General features: G+C 49.7%; 7 protein-coding genes across 7 annotated transcripts; 3 read left to right on the top strand and 4 right to left on the bottom strand.

Moving 5' to 3' along the window:
• Positions 1 to 58: 58 nt before the first annotated feature.
• On the top strand, positions 59 to 448 carry COCMIDRAFT_99882 (uncharacterized protein; the record flags this gene model as incomplete). Its single annotated transcript, XM_007691502.1, has 1 exon — positions 59 to 448. A coding segment is annotated over one exon (390 nt), but the record flags the coding sequence as incomplete, so codon positions are not given.
• An 842-nt stretch (positions 449 to 1,290) lies between these two features.
• Positions 1,291 to 4,858, bottom strand: COCMIDRAFT_27755 (uncharacterized protein; the record flags this gene model as incomplete). The annotated part of the gene is made up of 6 exons (XM_007691490.1): positions 1,291 to 2,453; positions 2,510 to 2,872; positions 2,920 to 3,091; positions 3,143 to 3,712; positions 3,763 to 4,028; positions 4,249 to 4,858. 6 exons carry the CDS (start codon positions 4,856 to 4,858, stop codon positions 1,291 to 1,293), a joined length of 3,144 nt encoding a protein of 1,047 aa, XP_007689680.1.
• Positions 4,859 to 5,760: 902 nt separating this feature from the next.
• COCMIDRAFT_99897 (uncharacterized protein) lies at positions 5,761 to 8,471 on the top strand (the record flags this gene model as incomplete). Its single annotated transcript, XM_007691503.1, has 7 exons — positions 5,761 to 5,810; positions 5,900 to 6,041; positions 6,093 to 6,179; positions 6,242 to 6,412; positions 6,466 to 6,606; positions 6,671 to 6,794; positions 7,411 to 8,471. 7 exons carry the CDS (start codon positions 5,761 to 5,763, stop codon positions 8,469 to 8,471), a joined length of 1,776 nt encoding a protein of 591 aa, XP_007689693.1.
• Positions 8,472 to 8,640: 169 nt separating this feature from the next.
• COCMIDRAFT_27758 (uncharacterized protein) lies at positions 8,641 to 9,903 on the bottom strand (the record flags this gene model as incomplete). The annotated part of the gene is made up of 1 exon (XM_007691491.1): positions 8,641 to 9,903. One exon carries the CDS (start codon positions 9,901 to 9,903, stop codon positions 8,641 to 8,643), a length of 1,263 nt encoding a protein of 420 aa, XP_007689681.1.
• A 335-nt stretch (positions 9,904 to 10,238) lies between these two features.
• Positions 10,239 to 11,852, bottom strand: COCMIDRAFT_99932 (uncharacterized protein; the record flags this gene model as incomplete). The annotated part of the gene is made up of 2 exons (XM_007691504.1): positions 10,239 to 11,071; positions 11,114 to 11,852. 2 exons carry the CDS (start codon positions 11,850 to 11,852, stop codon positions 10,239 to 10,241), a joined length of 1,572 nt encoding a protein of 523 aa, XP_007689694.1.
• A 1,006-nt stretch (positions 11,853 to 12,858) lies between these two features.
• COCMIDRAFT_6795 (uncharacterized protein) lies at positions 12,859 to 14,002 on the top strand (the record flags this gene model as incomplete). Its single annotated transcript, XM_007691482.1, has 4 exons — positions 12,859 to 13,287; positions 13,385 to 13,628; positions 13,681 to 13,836; positions 13,890 to 14,002. 4 exons carry the CDS (start codon positions 12,859 to 12,861, stop codon positions 14,000 to 14,002), a joined length of 942 nt encoding a protein of 313 aa, XP_007689672.1.
• Positions 14,003 to 15,023: 1,021 nt separating this feature from the next.
• COCMIDRAFT_38290 (uncharacterized protein) lies at positions 15,024 to 16,808 on the bottom strand (the record flags this gene model as incomplete). The annotated part of the gene is made up of 5 exons (XM_007691494.1): positions 15,024 to 15,370; positions 15,424 to 15,470; positions 15,521 to 16,256; positions 16,311 to 16,681; positions 16,732 to 16,808. The coding sequence occupies 5 exons, from the start codon at positions 16,806 to 16,808 to the stop codon at positions 15,024 to 15,026; spliced, it is 1,578 nt and encodes a 525-aa protein (XP_007689684.1).
• Between the last annotated feature and the right edge of the window lie 627 nt (positions 16,809 to 17,435).

Below are 17,435 nucleotides of genomic sequence, written 5' to 3' on the forward strand. Positions count from 1 at the left end.
CGGAGGAGGAGGAGTAGGACTCCACCACGCGCACCACGCGCAGCAGCAGCCGGCGGCACCGCCGCCCGCCTGGGTCTCGCTCGTACCCTTTATCCGGCGCCTCGTCGTCACGGGCATGGACAGCGCAGGCATCATGCACGGCTTCTTCGGCGAGGACTGGCGCAAGGGCGTTGGCCCCATGCACGAGTGCGAGCGCCGCAACTACCTCTTCACGGCCAAAAGCGTCGGCTGGGCCAAGGTAAAGTGCCAGTACGATATGTCGCCTCATGAATCCGTCCCCTTTCTCAAGCCCCTCCAAGAAGTCCAACTCGCCGAGATTGAGGGCGCAGAGAAGACGTGGAGTCAGTGGCTCGCCATGGAGGATTGGATGGTTGGTCCGCGGGCCCCAGATGCGGGTGATGGCGATCAGCATCTAGAGGATGCGCCGCCCCAGCGCCGCGAGTCGTGAATCTTAACTCCTACATGATTACTGATATATATATACACATACACAAAGACCCTGTTTTTTTTTAACCAAAAAAAACAAAACGTCTGGAGTTTTAGGCGGTGGTCTGGGGTTCGTTCGCTCGTCCTCTTTTTTTTCGCGTCCCCCTCCTCCCTCCCCCCCGCATCTGGTTGCTCCATTTTTGCATTGTTCATTTCCAGACTTGCCTGTTCTTGTTCGTCGAGCGTTCTGAGATTCTTCTGTTTTTTTTCTTTCTTTCTTTCTTTCTTTCTTTCTTTCTTTCTTCTCCTTTAGCCGACCTGCAAAACTTTGTTTGACGTAAAAGGGGATGGGGGGTTGGGGGGGAGGGCGGAGTTGGGGTTAGTGTAAGGAGTTGGGGGGGAAGAGGCAATGGTCTGATATATTTTTTTTTACGCATTAGCACATCTTTGAGGTCATCCGCCCCATGCGGGGGGTTCCTCCGCGGCAAGTAAGTTGTCATGCTTATATTTTGGTTTAGACTCGCACTTGTATATGCGTGTATCCCCTGTTTTTTTTTTCTTTCCTCTCTCTCAGTTTTTGTCTTGCTTTTGCTGCTGCTTCTGTTCAATACCAATCTTGATATTCGTCTCGCGTCTTGTTTGAATCTGCATGTCCTGCCCCCCCCCCTTTTTTTTACAGTGTTGCATTGCAAAAGGTAGAGTAGTAGTTGGCTGATCAAGCAGCTGAAGATGAATCAGAGCCAAAGGAGTTACTGCTCAGATGAAGAATACATTTACTTTGTACCCAAACGGAGTCTAACTAGCCAATACATATTTCAAGCCCTTCTATCAATGCTTCACAACATGCTACAGTATAACCATCATCTACATGTTGTCAAAATCAAGTCCCCAGTCATCATCGCCTCCTCCGCCTCCGCCCATGTCCATGTTCATGTCCATGTCTATGCCCATACCTCCCATATCGCCCAGGTCCAGGTCTGGCAAGTTACCCAGATCCGTGCTCATATCGCCAGTTCCTGCATCGCCATTACCCATACCGATACCTGACAGGTCCAACCCCTCAGTGCTGGCAAGCTCGTCCATGCTGCGCTGGAGTGCCTTGTTATCCATGTTGGAAATATCCTCGACCATGCTTGCGGCTGCGGCGTCATCCATGGCGCGGTTCAGGTGCTCGGAAATGGATTGCGATTGCATGTCTGCCATGTTTACGCTTGGTATGTTGATTGGAGGTGCTTGGAGCCCGCTCTCCGCTAGCGATGTAAAGTGTGCTTCGACACGCCGGTGTAAGCGCACTATTGTCTCCGCGGCCAAGGGGTCGGTAGCGACTAGGCTGGCTGCATTGTCGAAATCCTGCTTCAGCATCTCCCGTAGGTTCATACGCGTTCGCTGCGGTGTGGGCGCTGGTACTGTGCTTCCAACCCAGTCTACCGAGATGGGGCTGTCCTCAACAGTTGGCGCGCAGATTATGGATACCCCAACATCGAGTGCCGCTGCTCCATTACCGCTGTCAGTCTGCGTCTTCACCTCGTCTACAATAGCCCGTAATGTCCGGGCCGCACCCAGCATCTTCAACGAAGCATATAATTGACGGTGTGTGTAGCTTGGCGGGTTTGGTTGCATCGAAGCCGTTGAAGCCCATTGTGAGAGCTGTTGCACTGTGTGTCGCAGTGAAGTATTCAATGTGCTGTTGGGCGCATTTGTCCATTGATCCAGCTCCTTCATGGTGGCAAACACGGTGCGTTCATAATGCGCATGCACTTTGATGGCTTGCAAAAAGGAGTCGAAGTTGTTGCGATTCGGTTCTCGTCGCTGCAGTGTACGAAAGCACTTCTCCAGGCGGCTTGATACCATTGCTATGATAGTGGAGTGCATAGCCTGTGCGTCTCCGGATGACGGTGCGGAGAGTAAAATCGCGTTGAAAATGCGTGTCATTGCGTCCAGGTCGTTGTGGGTCTGCAATAGGGCATAGGAAGCCATCCAGGTCAAGCCTCCGATTAGCGACGGCATGAGGAATGTTTCACCCAGATCTAAACGGTTGTCAGCATTTCTGCATTGAAAAATGGTGGATTTGGAGTGAACCTACATTCTAGACCACCTTTGACGGTTTCAAAAGACAAAACACCTAGGGAGCAAGCCACCACTGTCTGATGGAAAAGGGTTGGTACGATCAAGTAAAACTCTTGCGGTCGACACGACGCAAAGACTTCGTTACTCAAGCCTTCCTTATCCGAGTCATAGAGACCTTTGAGCCAGCTTCCAAGATGTCTGCCCTGCTCTTCGGTCAACTCATCTGGCGGTATACTGTGGTGTCCATGCTGCAATAGTTTCGCGATAAATGTATCGTGAGCAATTCCGATGTCATGGTATACCAGATCATAGCGGTATACAAAAGCCATGACAAGAACAAGTATAGCGCCAAACTCGTCATATAAGGGTTGGTATTCACCTGTTCTATTTAGAGACCACACGCATTGTTTTCGACTAGGGTCTTACCTTGATCGCTATCATAATGCCAGTCTTCCAGAAACTGGCACAACGGTTGTAGTATGCTCGCCGGGGAGGTGAATTGTAGCATCACATCCATTGCTTGGGGTTTCTTGAAAATCAAACAGCAAAGTTGCTTGAGATACATAGTCGTTTGTGTATCGCAGAGATGTGAAATGAACTATGACCGAATCAGTATGTTATATCACACGTAAGAGGGATTGGACCATACGTCTGCCACAGCTGCAACAATGGCGCCAGCGTTCCCATCAAGATTCTCGAGTTCATCAATGTATACGCTGACCTTGTCGAAATTAGATTTACACTGGTTGAGCAATTCCTTCCTCTCGTATCTCTTTGCGGGTGGTCCTTGCATAGGTGCTTCCCCTAAGAGGCGCTCCACAGTACCCGCTGGCAGGAGACCATGGAGCACACAGGCATTGAGATAGTCCTGCCTGACATCTGAAAGAGAATTGTTGCTTCCCATGATATCGTCGAAGCCTTGCGAGAAAGACGGGAAAGCGTTTGGATCCACGTGGCTCAGCGCCTGAGTGATACACATCTCAACTGTCATTGGAAATATCGAGCCGGAAATTTGCGTTAGGAGAGTAGGAATCTTGTTGATCAAGAAAGATTTCAGATAGAACAAGGTTTGAGTGGGCTCATTGCGGTACATGGCATTGGCGAGAATGTCGAAAGCAGCCGTGATTAGATCGGTTGCCATGTTCTGAGGTTCTAGCTTGTAACGCGTATGGAGGTGACTAATGATAACAAAGTCATCAGTTAGTGGTCGTGCAACAAGCTTATGGCTGTCAGTGGCTAGTGGACAATGTCAGTAACGTGATGACTTACTAATGAATTCAGAAATACGTATAGACCAGCCCGTGTATTCGCTTGTGGCAGCTCCATTACTGCATCAAGCTGAAGTGCAGCAACTTCAAGACCAGCGCTCTCGTTTCCCTCGCCATTGACGTTTGGAAGCTTTTCGTACAAGTCGTGTTGTTTTTGCGAGATCTCTAATCTGTTTGCTAACGACAGAGATGTCTGCGATCCCGCCGAGTTGTTTGAAAGAAATGGGATGAATGATGAGAGAGATTTCATGAGTTCCTTGCGCACCTCTAATCAACTGTGAGTACCATTCTTTAATGTCATTGTGGGATGAAATCGCCTAGTCACTGCTCCAAAACAGGGGTTTTATCAACAAGGGCAACCACAGACAGCGACAGTGAATTTTATGCCTGCACATTTGGTCCAATAGTGCGAGTTCTGCCACAACTGTGTCCAACTGGTTCACCCCTTTTGTAAAGATGTTCGAGTCTGCGAGCAAGGAGAGCTTACCTTCGGCTTTTGGGTGATTTAGAATTCGGAGGATTTTGGAATTCTCAATTACTCCAACCACGAGCATCGCGAGACCCTCTCGCACGTTGATGGACTGCTGTTGTGGCTGTTGTATGCCAGCCATGGCCTGAATCATGGTATCGCTGGTATGCGAGGTAACCATTGCCTGCATCCATCGCGCTACAACAGCTAGGGTATGCACAGCCTCGACATTGTTGACTGGACGTTCCTCTGAAGCAAAGACCTTGTGCAAACGATGAAAAATGAGTTCTTCCAATTCTGGTGGATTGCTCCATTTTGCATCTTTTGAGGGCTTCTCTTCTGTCTTGACCGGTAGTCGGACTTTGGAGTACAGAAGTGCGACAATCAAAACGTCCGAGGCATCAAGCTTCTTCAGCGACAAGAGTTGCTCGAGGTAAATTACAGTGCGTGGGTCGATATTGCTGTTGTCTGCGACGCGTGGGCGAAGCAGCAGAGCGGCGAGTTTCCGGCCTGGCAGTGGAGACTTGGCGTGTAGCTGCGCGACTGCGGCAGCGAAAACATCAGATTGGACGCGGCGCTCCAAACAACGGTCCAAAAGCACTGTCCATTCCTTGACCATGGAATCCATATCTAAGGGCTAAAGAATGTTGACTCCAGATGTGGGAGTGGGGGGAGAAGGAAAGGGAGAAGAGAAGCGTGCTGCACTGAGAACGAAGATGGTCGGACGTGATCAATGGCCGAAAGTTCTTGGCAGGCACGAGCACCAGTGGTGCAAATACTCTCTGGCCGTCCAACTCAACCCTGGTTCAGCGCAATGCACGTAAAGAAATATTGTCGAGTAGCATTCGCGTCGTAGTCTTGGTTGCTGTGAATATGAGTGTTTTGGATATATTAGTCCAGGGCAGAAAGTAGTATAAGAAGACATGAGCGTGCGGAAAGAGAGAACGGCTAACTAAGAATTGAAGGTCCAGTCATCATTCACAGATCGCAAACACCCAAGGCAGATGTGCGCAGTCTTGTGGATTCAGGTCTTTCTAAATTCAGTCAGCTTATTCTAACTCGATCCTCCTGCATTTGCCTACCTGACTTTGGTTGACTTGTCACAATGTCAGGGTCCTTGCGTTGCCCGACCACCATTATTCCGATGGCGTCGATATAAGCTCCCGAATCGGAATGTCGGGACATGGCTGCTCATTGCGAAGGAGACTTCCGATGTGGTATGGAATGGGTGTATAGGGACCGATGATTGGATTATTTCATCAGTAATGGTGTGACAAAGCGGGCCGAGGTAGTGGTGCTGATCCGAACAAGTACGTAGTACTACTAGTAGTACGACTGAGGCGGGGTGCTTTTGCCGTGTGCACACAGCTCGGGAAGCATTTGCCCCACACCTACATATATACTTGTTGTGGCGCTTGCTTCGAACTTGGCTTCTCCATCTTAACCTGACATTGTCAAGTCTTCCGCGAGGCAATCAATTCATTTGCTGTATTCCAAAATCGGACCAAACCCGCCAATCAACAGCAAAAGATGCCGTACGACCTCAAAAATCGGAATGTTCTTGTGACCGGCGGATCAGCGTGAGTGACGAGGAGGGATAGCTTTGATAGCAAATGGCTGTATCGGGCTTGGTTGTTCGGAGAATTATTGCTGACAATTGCCTACTTAGTGGTCTTGGAGAGCTGGTCTGCAAGGCGTTTGCCAAGGAAGGCGCCAACATTGCCATTAACTATTTTAACCGCCTCGAGCCTGCGCAGAAGGTACAGCAAGCATGTGAAGAGTTGGGAGTCAAAGCTGTAGTTATTAAGGCGGTATGATTTGCCCTGGGCTTGGAAGTGTGCGAATAGGACTAAGGATCATAGGACATGACGTCGACGTCGGATGCGAGACGAGTAGTTCAGGAGACGATCAAGCAGCTAGGCGGTCTTGATTTGATCATTTCAAACGCGGTATGCACACAATTCTACAATGATGTATTGCATCGATAGAATACTAGCTGACAGAAATCCAGGGATGGACACGTTTCGCTGAGTGGGAGGATCTCGACTCCATGTCGGAAGAGGAGTGGGATAAGTGCTGGAATGCAAACGTCAAAGTGCCCAAGGCTTTGCTTTCCGAGGCAAGAGCCACATTTGATGCTAACCCTGACGGTGGCCACATGATTACGACCGGAAGTATTGCTGTATGTCGCCTACGTACTTGACTGGCTGGTATATGGGTACTAACGCATGATAGGCTATCGGCCAGGGAGGAAGCAGCATGCCTTATGCCGTCACAAAAGCAGCACAATTGCAGCTGGTCAAGTGCCTTGCTGTGACTGTTGGGCCCACAATACGCGTCAATACGGTTCTTCCTGGCCTGCTGTTGACTGAATGGGTATGAAGCATACGTCTCTTGCCGCACAACGTCCGCCCACTGACCAATGCTGATCAATGCTTAGGGACTCAAGTACTCGGAAGAGCGCATCAAAACGCTCAAGGCGAATGCAGCCCTGAAGCACGAAACATTCCTGGAGGACTGTGTGGCTGCGTTTGTGATGCTGGCGAAGAATACCAGCATGACGGGTATGCGAATTCAGGTTGATGCTGGGCTCAACATACAGGGTGCATGATGGCTTTGTGGTCAATTCGGAGTTATGTGTATATATATACATACTATGCATGTGTACCGATTGAATATACAGAATATATAGCATACATGGACATGTCATGTGACGCGAGTCATGGTAGCAACAGCAGTGTTCAGTGGGGAGGGCGGGAAAGTGAAAGCAAAAGCAGGACCTCGGCCGTGGGAGGGGCTCGCCGCAACCCCACGGTAATGTTACTGGGGGAGTACTAGCACTAAGCCGGGCGGCCGGGTCCACGCCAATCCCCCGCGTCAGGAGCTCCGCATGTCTGCGAATCTTATTACATGGTCTCTCAGTCATGATTCCAGAACTACCGTAGCCGCTTGTTTCGCCATGTCTCGCCCTCTCTCGCCCGTCGTCAACGCATGCCCGCGTCTGTCGCGACGCTGCATGCAATGCGGCCAGCCCGTCAACCGCTGCCCGCCTGCCCCACGGCGCTGGATGAGCGGCGTGCGAGATGCACCAAGCAAGCGACCAAAGACGGCCATCTTCTTTCCTGGTACCCCTCCGTCGCCATGTTCGTCCTCGTGGAACAGCCTACTGATTGAAGCCAGGTCAGGGAGTCCAGCGCGTGGGCATGTGCACGCCATGGCTAGAAGCCTTTCCCGGAACCGCGAAACCCATTCTCGAGGAAATCGATGATACGCTCAAGCTTCCTCTTACAAAAGTCATAGAATCTGGTACCAATGCTGAGCTCACAAAAACCGAGAATGCGCAACCCGCCATTATGGCCACGTCGATTCTGATCCTGCGCATACTGGAAAAGGAGTTTGGTTTCAAGACGGGCGAGCGTGTCGACATCACCCTTGGCCATTCTCTGGGAGAGTTTGCTGCACTCGTCGCTGGCGGCTATCTAACCTTTGGCGATGCACTGAAGATGGTGCGGAGGCGAGCAGAGGTCATGGCCAAATGCAGCCAAGAGGCCGTAGCAGAAGAAGGCGGCGAGTTTGGCATGGTAGCTTTGGTCTGTGAATCCGAGGAGCACATGCAATCCCTCATCCAAGGCATACACGAGTTTCTCGCACTCGGCTCAAAAGCAGATTCCCACGACTCTCTCCCTGCCGTCCAGCAAGTCGCCATCGCCAACCTCAATTCCAAGAACCAGATTGTACTCAGTGGAAGCATTGCTCGCATAAACACACTGCTGACCAATCTCCGTCAATTTGGTGGCCACGATCCACGCCATGTTCGCCTCAAGTCCGACGCCCCCTTCCACAGCCTTCTCATGAAGCCTGCCCAAGAGACCATGAAGCAAATTCTGCACAACAAGACCAACAACGGGCGTGATATAGTAACATGGCCTGGTATATTGCCGTGCATATCCAATGTTTCTGGTAAACCATTCACCGACAAGGATCAACTCAAAGACCTCCTCGCGCGCAGTTGTGTCGAAACAGTACAATGGTGGAAGAGCGTAAAGTATCTACACGAAGAAGAGAAGATAATGCGCTATGTGGGCATCGGGCCAGGCAAGGTTGGTAGGAATCTGGTAGGTAAAGAAGTCGGAATGAAAGGGTCCGTCAAGGGAGGGGGCGTGTGGGGCATCACTAGCCCCAAAGAAATGGAAGAGGTTATGCAAGCCCTAGATGAGACGGAGAATGTGGAAGCAGAGTGACTTATTCTGGATAAAGACTCGACTGTTTCCCTTTCTTTTTCTTGTTTTACGTACAAAGGACATTATACCCCAAACACAGCTTGAGTTCTTTTTGCCTCGTAAATTTAACCCCCCCATTTTATATATAATACCGGAAAGAACAATTGAAGATATACGCTTTTGCATGTACTCACCTATCCCCTTCACACCAGTCCTCCTTCCAAATCCAAAAGTAGCCCCCAAAACTATCAAACTCGTCAAACTCATCCGAAGCGTCTCCCCACGTCCCCGCAATGCCGAACGGCGTCATACAACCCAGCCACGGCCACGTCCACCCACTCACAATGTACCGCTTCACCAGTTCCACCTGCCCATTCTTCTTGACGCGACCCTGGAGTGAGAATTCCCCATGAGCATCCACGCCCCTCGTCTCCCGATCAATCACAGCAGCCACATCCGACGCACCCTCAGCCGCACGCGCCACGATGTTGATATCGCGCATGGGCGGATCGAACGAGCGCACGTGCACCGAGTCCCTCTGCTCAGAGTAATACCCCGTCCACTTTCCCGTGAGAAACTTGGGGTTCGTCATTTTCTCCACATGGCATTCTGCAAACGAAGTGCCGGAGCTATCCTGTGAGAAGACGGGCGGGATCCGCATGTTTGATCTAAACCCTATGCATGACACCGAGGGCAGCTGGCGCCGCAACTGCTCTGGGAAAAGCCGGTACACGGCTAGTTCCAAGAGGAAAGTCGGCAGCAGTGCAGCAGCTTGGTCGAGATGGAAGCTCTGTTTAAATCTGCCGTACCTACGGACGTGGTTGCGGAGGTGCGTGATTGAATCAGCATGTGAGGGGATGGATCTGGCGGGGTTCGCTTCAAAGTGCTTATCCAGCGGTTTCTTGACTTGCTTCTTCGCGTCGACGCAGTACCGGAGTTGGTGCAGCAACGTACACGTCATGATAAAGTTTGTAGCAATAAGATCGTTTTCTGGAGCTTCATACATGAGCAGGTCGTTGTAGAGGATGAGAAAGGGTTCGGGTTTCAAGTTGTTTGTGGCAGAGTGGTCCAGGGCCATCATGTGGGGGAGCCAGTCGAGGATGGCGAAGCGCCTCGTGTGCTTTTGGACTTTGAAGACCCAGGCTGAGGAGTTTTGGGTGGTGGATTGGATGCATTTTTCAGCTGCGAAGGCGAGGCGGATTGTTTCGGTCAGCGAGGCGGTGGTCAGAATGGGGTCGTCGTCTTCGACTAGTTTCACTGTGTTGTGGATGCCCCATTTGGAGAGGGGAGAGTAGTTCAGATCGCGTTTTGCTAATCGCTGAAAGACTAGACGGTCGTTGTATGCTTTGTGTAGCTGGTGGTTGACGCGAAGTAAGTTGAGGACTGAGGAGCAGGGTAGTGAAGAAGCAATTTGCTGCAAGAGCTCCGTGGGGAGAGAAGGTAATCCGGCCATTTTATAGGCAGAAAGGAAGTAAATTCTTATCTCGAGCAGTGCAAGGAATGATGAGGTTCAGCTACGTATCATGCCAGCTCAATGGTGGGATGCTGACACACGTGACGATAAGTAACGATAAGAACGTCATAGGTTGGGAGTCTCGTTGGGACAAGTGAGAGTACTTGCTTCACCGTTAGCTCTTAAAAATATGAAGATAGCTCTTGGAAGCTCTTTCTATCATTCTTTCTTCGGGGATATGGTTTACTGTTTCCTTGCTCTACAGCCCACATCGTTTGGGCTCAGATCAGTACTAATTCTGGGATCTAACTCAACCCCTGAGATCTCCTACCGGTCTACTGGCATTCGAACGAAGTCGACTCATCCGGATCACCCCCAATATATACCAAGTGTTTTGGCCACAAGCAGAGATTCGCATTTCCTCCCTTTGATGTCTCCGCTGCAAGCGTTTCTGGAGCCACGCCATTCTCCACCCATTCAATGAGCGCTTTCAGCCCTTCGCCAGGATACCATCCGAGTCCACCACCACAATGGTTTATACCCGGCGCCTCGAAAAACCGATAGTATTCACTCGCATTTGAGTCGCGGTCATGCACCTCTTTGACGTAGTGTGTCGTGGTATCAGGTGAAACATACTGGTCAGCAAGTCCCTGCCAATTGATCAGTTTTCCACCTGCTTTGCGGAAGCCGTCAAGATTCGTGTCTGAGGTTCCTATTATCGAGTCGTAGAGGTTAACGGATTGGTGAAAGAGCTCCTCAAAGTATGTTCTGTTAATCTGCGCGGTGTCAAATTTGCGATCAAGAGTAAGGAAGTCTCTGATCCAGATTTCGGGTAAGAAGAACGGGACGCCAGTACATGTGCCATTTTCACATGTCGTATTAGCGAGGCCGCCGAAGGGAGCGCCGATGTTATCCGGGTACCACAGAAAGTCGCCTTCGGATGTGGTTGCACCCTGCCAGATGAGTCGGGCTACTGTAGCCACGGCTTCTGTGATTATCGTGCTCTTGTTTGATGATGGGCAAATGTATTCCTTTCCTATGACAGTTGCTGGGTCAAAAGAACACTCTTTAGGAAGAGAGATGATACCATCTTCGAGACCGTCGAGATTATCGCAGGCTTGAATGGCAGCTGTATTGATGACCTCCAGCTCACATGGAGTAGGAAAGCCTGACAGACATCAGCAAGGACATCCTAGGCTTTCGATGGGACCCATACCATTCTCGTTCATGACAGCCTGTGGCCAGAAAAGCTGCAGCATCAACTGACTCCAATATATTGCTGGCGCAGCCGCGAGAATCCCATCGTACTGATCCGGATATCTCTGCGCCATCATGTGTCCTTGTCTTCCACCAGTGGAGCAACCATTCCAGTAGCTGTAACTTGGTGCTTTACCATAGTACTTTTCGGTAACAGCTTTCCCAAGGGTCGCAGCATCATTCAATGTTATTGAAGAGAAATCTTGTAAAAGGATCCAGTTGATGTTTCCGGGACTCACTAGCGACCACTCGGTATCTCCACCAGTATGTCCGCCGTCGGTTGCGACAACAGCGAAGCCTTCACTGGCTGCCCAAGGAAGTGTGGTATTAGTGTCCGGCCCTGTGGACCACCCACTACCCCCTGCGCCGAGAAATCGTCCAGTCCACTTTCCGTGAGCGGGCAACCATACTGAAGTGTTGATGGTATCGTTGTAGCCGGGATAGGTGTAAGTGATAGTTACTTCGCAGGCGTCAAGATCTGTCACATTGACCGAGTAATGATTCGCTTCTGCAGGGGCTTCGAACGAAAGGCCTGTATGGAATTGTGTGACGATATTGAGGATCTTTCCATTCGAGAGCTTCACATCTTGAAAGGTAGATGCTTCACAGTTTGCTTCGCCGATAGCCGACTCGACAAAGAGGGCCAGTACAGCTAGTAGTGAAGCGAGATGTCCTCCGCGTGTAAATACCATTGCTGAAGAGCAGCTGAGTAGAGTATCCTATAATCGGCGATAGAAACTGAGTATAGAACCTCCACCTTACTTATACTGCAATATATCTGCAAAGTACAGCTGACTGGAACATGCCAATCAACCGCCTATCTGACTTATCTGGATTGCAAGTACTACCAACGTTGAACGAGCTGGAAGCCTTACATTTTAGATATTTCCCGATAAAGCCATCCAAGTTCCAGTATCCAGGTAGGTATCGCATTAAAGTGGAGTCTTTTTGCATTACCGAAGAGGCTTGCCGCTTCTAAGGCAGCATCATGCTTACTCAACCCGTACGTAGGCAGGCCAACTCGTTTCGCAGCCTATCAGAGGCGCTTTGGCGAAATATGCGGCTTCTCAGTAACAGTTGAGTAATCACTTCTCTCCATGCCTGAATTTTTGCGTCGTCTTCTCCCGTGTTGTATAGTTGATGAAACCCACTGGAGGCTTGGATAGGGTCACCGCATTCCTTCCGCTTCGGTTTCCATCTTTTACAGGTAATGTCTATGTCGTCACTCATGGCTCAGCATGGCCTATCATGTCATTGAATTATCATTTCAGGTAGCACGTGTGCGTCCTGTAACTGACAAAATTCAAAGCGACAAGTACCACAACCCAACCTTCTTTGGGGGCTGCTACTTAACACCACGCGTAAGTTCTTTGTGTCACGCCTATCGACATCAATCACATTCTTTTCTTCAGCAAGAAGAGATTTTCCTTACCGAGATGATCAAAGACATCTTCGTATCCCAAAGGAAAAGCAACAGTATATTGAAGCCGGCAATGATTGATGTCTGTTACCCCACACCATCATGTGGGGCTACAACTATTCCAAGACTACTTACCCCACACAACCGACACTTATGTTCGGAAGAGTACCGTCCCGCGCTTTGAATTCAAATAGCAGTAGTTCAGATAGCAATTGCTATTTACAACAACAAACACACCCCTCAAAGTATATTATCTTCGATACAAACCAAAACCCACCATGGATCCCGCAGAATTTGGCATCAGTACTCTTCCCCTACAACATGTCCCCTACGGGCCCATCCTCCCCGAAGCCCTCCAAGGCTCCAACTCCGGAAAAATCGCCCTCATAACGGGCGCAGGCCAGGGTATCGGCGCGGCCATTTCCGAATCCCTAGCAAAATCCGGCGCCAGCGTCGCCCTCTTGGATCTCAGCGTCGACAAGCTAGATCAAACCAAAAAGACATGTTTATCCTTTGGCGTCAAAGTAGAAGCATATGGGTGTGATGTGCGGGATCAGGAGCGAGTGAAGGAAGTTGTGGCGCAGGTGACGAAGCAACTAGGGCCGATTGACGTGCTAGTGAATAATGCGGGCATATTCGATCAGCGGCCGTTTATTATGAGTACATTTGAGGGTTTCTGGAAGCAGATTGAGGTTAATTTTAAGGCTGTAAGTTCACTTCATTCATTCTCCGTCTAGTTCTTGGTGCATGTTGAAAAGTATATGGTGGGAAAGAACGACTTGAGCTAAACGTGCTGCTTACTAGCCTTTGATGCTCATTCACGCTGTTCTGCCGCAAATGCGCGACCGTGGACACGGCTGCATCATCAACCTGGCGTCACGATCTGGAACCGTGGATGTGCCTATGACGCTTGGATACGGGACTTCCAAAGCAGCGCTCATCCGTGCAACGCATACGCTGCAGAAAGAGATGGAGCTGGAAAAGTTGGATCCTGCAATTCACATCTATGCGCTTCACCCAGGTGGTGTGCGAGGCAACATGGGTGGAGGTAAGTTTATACGCTGCCTTTGTAAGGTTCCCGGTACGCTAACGCAACGAAGTTGCTGTTGGAGAGGATGTGACGGCGAAGTATGGCAAGAGTGTCTCGGATGAAGAATTTTTCAAGCACCTGTTCAAGGATGACCCGTCGCTTTGCGGACAGACATGTGCGTGGCTGGCAAGCGGCCAAGGCAAGGAACTACGAGGACTGTTTTTGGGTAATCATTCCCATCTTTTTCGCGGTCAAAGGGTAAAGGCTGACTTTGTCTAGATTGCCGACAGGATGTTTCGAAGTTACTAAGCATTGGACGCGAGACGTTGCTGAAAGAGAAACGGAACACATTGACGATTGATTTTGTCGATGGTTATTGTAACGAACCATAGATGCTGGAACTGATGATAAGTACCGTGTAATTGGTAAACAAGTTTTTGGTATTTAGACACGAATAAACAAAGACACAGGGTGAAACCAATGCGATGTTTACCTTCTGTTCTCGGTTCCTGCGAATGTTCCTCGTTACAGCTCACTCATCTGTTCACCAGCGACCACAATAACACTGAAGTGGCTATTTTTGGCACCATCCTAAATCAATGCATGAAATCAACTACGTCATTTCAAGAGAAAGTACCGAGCTGCAGCACCGCAATGGCCGGCAGTTAAGATTAAGCCGACAAAGCTTTTTGCAAGTAAGCATTGGTATCAGCTATGCTGGGGTACATCGTTCAGCGCACAGACTATCAGGAGAAGCTTTTCCGCACGAATGTATCATGTTTCACTCTGCAATCCTGGAGAGAGGCAAACGTCGGTCACATCTCTTGGTCGTTCATAAACCAGCATAAAAGCTTCAAGCCTCACCGCTCTATTTTTGATTGATATATTGCATTCCTTTTAAAGATCTTACACTTATCTAGCTTCCCTTCCGCATGCTTTTCCCCTCACCATGCAGCGCTACCCTCGAAACGGCATAGTTTCCGCATACATTCATACATAGAATTGGTGCAAAATCTACAGTTGCACAATCACGCCACGGATTGGCGGGTGGTTGTCCGCAATTTCTCCACTTAAGCAATACGACAGATGCTTATTCGCTTCTTGTATCGTGTATATTAGCTGTACGAGGAAGCATTGTGTACTAAAGCTTTTTTTCGAAGACGGATACCCCTGCTGCTGACTTTACCCCTACTCTTTTGATCGTGTAGGTTACGTCTGACTCGCGACCCGAGTGCCCCCAAATTAACAAAGCTGCCCGATCAATCGCAAGGACTGGGGAATAAAATTAAGATGCGCTGAATGGATGTCCAAAAACGTTGGGACCGTTTCGCTTAACGTTTGGGAGTGTATCCCGCTCTACTGGAACCGAAGTCTAGGCGTGCCCAATACCAGGATACTCACGATCCAGCTACCTCAAACAGTCTCCCTCTTCTCCACGTACTCCGCCTTCATTTCCTTGTTCTCTTTGGAGATTTCCGTCTGTTCATGCGCGGCGATTCTTTCGTCAGCCTCAATAAATTCAATAGGACGATGTAGTTGGACAGCAAGCTTATTGCGATGAACAAAGATGCCGGGTTTCGTTTCAAAGAAGCGATCAATGTCTTCCAAGGTCCGATTAGCCGTCTCTGGGTAGAGAAAGTATGTTGTTGGGATGAAAGAGAAGCAGATAACGGCCCAAATGATCCAGAACTTGTACCCAAGGTTCTGGATGCCTGGAAGAGTAGCTTGCACAACACCATAGTTGCAGATCCAGTTAGTGGCTTTTCGTTTGTCAGCTATTCGTTTACAGGTTAGCCGGGGAGCTCAAACATACCCATGGCAAGCGATGCGCCTTTTGTTCGCATTTCGAGCGCATTGATCCTATAGACCATGTCAGCTTACGTTCTTAACAGTGTGAGACAAGAACTTACTCCGTAGGATATAGCCACGGAACACCTAGAACACCCATACCGAAGCTAGCGAAGAATACGAAGAAGAATGAAACAGCGACTATTCCAAGCTTGTACTTGTCTCCACCAGCTTCCGTCTGTCCCTGAGATGCCGCTATGACAATCCAGCAGATGGAGCATGCGCCCGCGGAAACCATCATGACCTTCCGGCGCCCGTACCGTTCAATGACAAAGTATGCCAGACAAGCGAAGATTAGGTAATCAACCGAACCTGCTGCGGCCAGGATACGCGACAGCAGTTCTGAGATACCTAGAGCGTTGATGAAAATGTAACTCATGTAGTACGAAGTTACGTTGATTCCGCTAATTTGGTTCATTGCTTGCATGTACGCCCCCAAGAGCATGCGTCGCAATACACCACTTGGCCCTTTCCCAGTGAGAAGCTGCACCCAAGTATATGTGTTCATATGCTCGCGATCCAGAATGTCTTTGATGATGTTGTACTGGGTAATAACTGAAGCTGACTCGGGTGTGGCTCCATGGCCCTCAAGTGCCGCAAGAACTTCTAGGGCTTCTTGGTGCTTTCCTTTTCGGATGAGGAGACGCGGCGAGTCTGGTAGAAAGGGACACATGGCAAAAATACAGAGTGTGAAGAAGATTTGGAAGGCAAGCGGGAAGCGCCATGCAATGTCGCGTGGCGCAAAAGAGAAGCCGAGAGTGAGCCAGTTTGAGATACTAAATCCAGTGATGCAGTTGGCTATGCATATGGTCAGTCGCTTGTTGTGATAACATACAGACCTTTGAAACGTACCCATCTGAATGATGACAAGCTTTCCTCGGCTGTTCATCTTACTCGTTTCTGCTTGCCATACACCGGCAGTTGAAGTGTTCATGCCGGTGCCAAGCCCAGCAACAATACGACCAACCATCATACTCGCGACAGTCCAGCTGCATGTTTGGATAATAGCCCCGATCCCTATAATCGCTGAACCTAGCAATATTTGTCGTGGTCGTCCGAGAATGTCACCTGTCCATACAGTGCTCATCGCACCAATGAAGCACCCGATATTATAGATGGACGTCATAGTCCCCTGCATGTCCGCGGACGGGTGGCCGAAGGTTTGAAGGAAGTTTCCTGAAATGATGACATTGCCAAAGACGCCTTGGTCGTAACCGTAAAATCTAATTAAAATGAGCAGCCAGATATAAAGGAATCTGTAGGTATTGCTTACACCAGCACTGTACTTGCAGCAATTGAAATCCATACAGTCAATCGCTCACCGGAGCCCCCTAGGTATTTGCGTGCCATAACTGCCGAGATAGACTGGATAGAATTTTGGAGAAGATGGGCACAGGATCAATCGTATTCATCCAGTGTTGATAAGTGCCCCGCCCCACTGACTCTGTACGAGGTGCTAACACTGTACGAGGAGCTGACAGCGACTTACACCACTTTATAAACGCGCCAAGAATAGAGCCTCGGAATATGCTCCGCGTGTCATTATCCCTTGGAGGAAAGCTTGTGGAGTCTTTGGAGCATCCGATTGCTTCAAACTCCACACTCTTCCCCAGAACCGAAGGGTAAACCCCACGCCCTAGCGAGAAATGACCCACTTTGTCCACGTGCCCGGTCCATGAATGGCGATCACGGCGTTTAGGCCGACTGAGATACGGGAAATCATATGCACAACAGTCAACGATGACGATGTAGTCGTAGTAAGGTTGTATGTACAGGACCGTTCGACAGCGGAATACCAAGTTGAGTAAAGCGAGGTAGAGAAGCGGACATGGATGACGGCAGGTTTGACGAGACGCGGGGTAATCAAGGCGGTAGGCCGAGTGTGGAGTCGCCCCTTGCTAAGCTTCTTCTTAACCGTCACTAGCCTCCGCAGTGATGGGGCTCTGAGGATCTCCCAAATTATTCCGCGGAAAAAAG

This window comes from Bipolaris oryzae, assembly GCF_000523455.1.
Source record: "Bipolaris oryzae ATCC 44560 unplaced genomic scaffold scaffold_101, whole genome shotgun sequence".
Taxonomy (NCBI): Eukaryota; Fungi; Ascomycota; class Dothideomycetes; order Pleosporales; family Pleosporaceae; genus Bipolaris; species Bipolaris oryzae.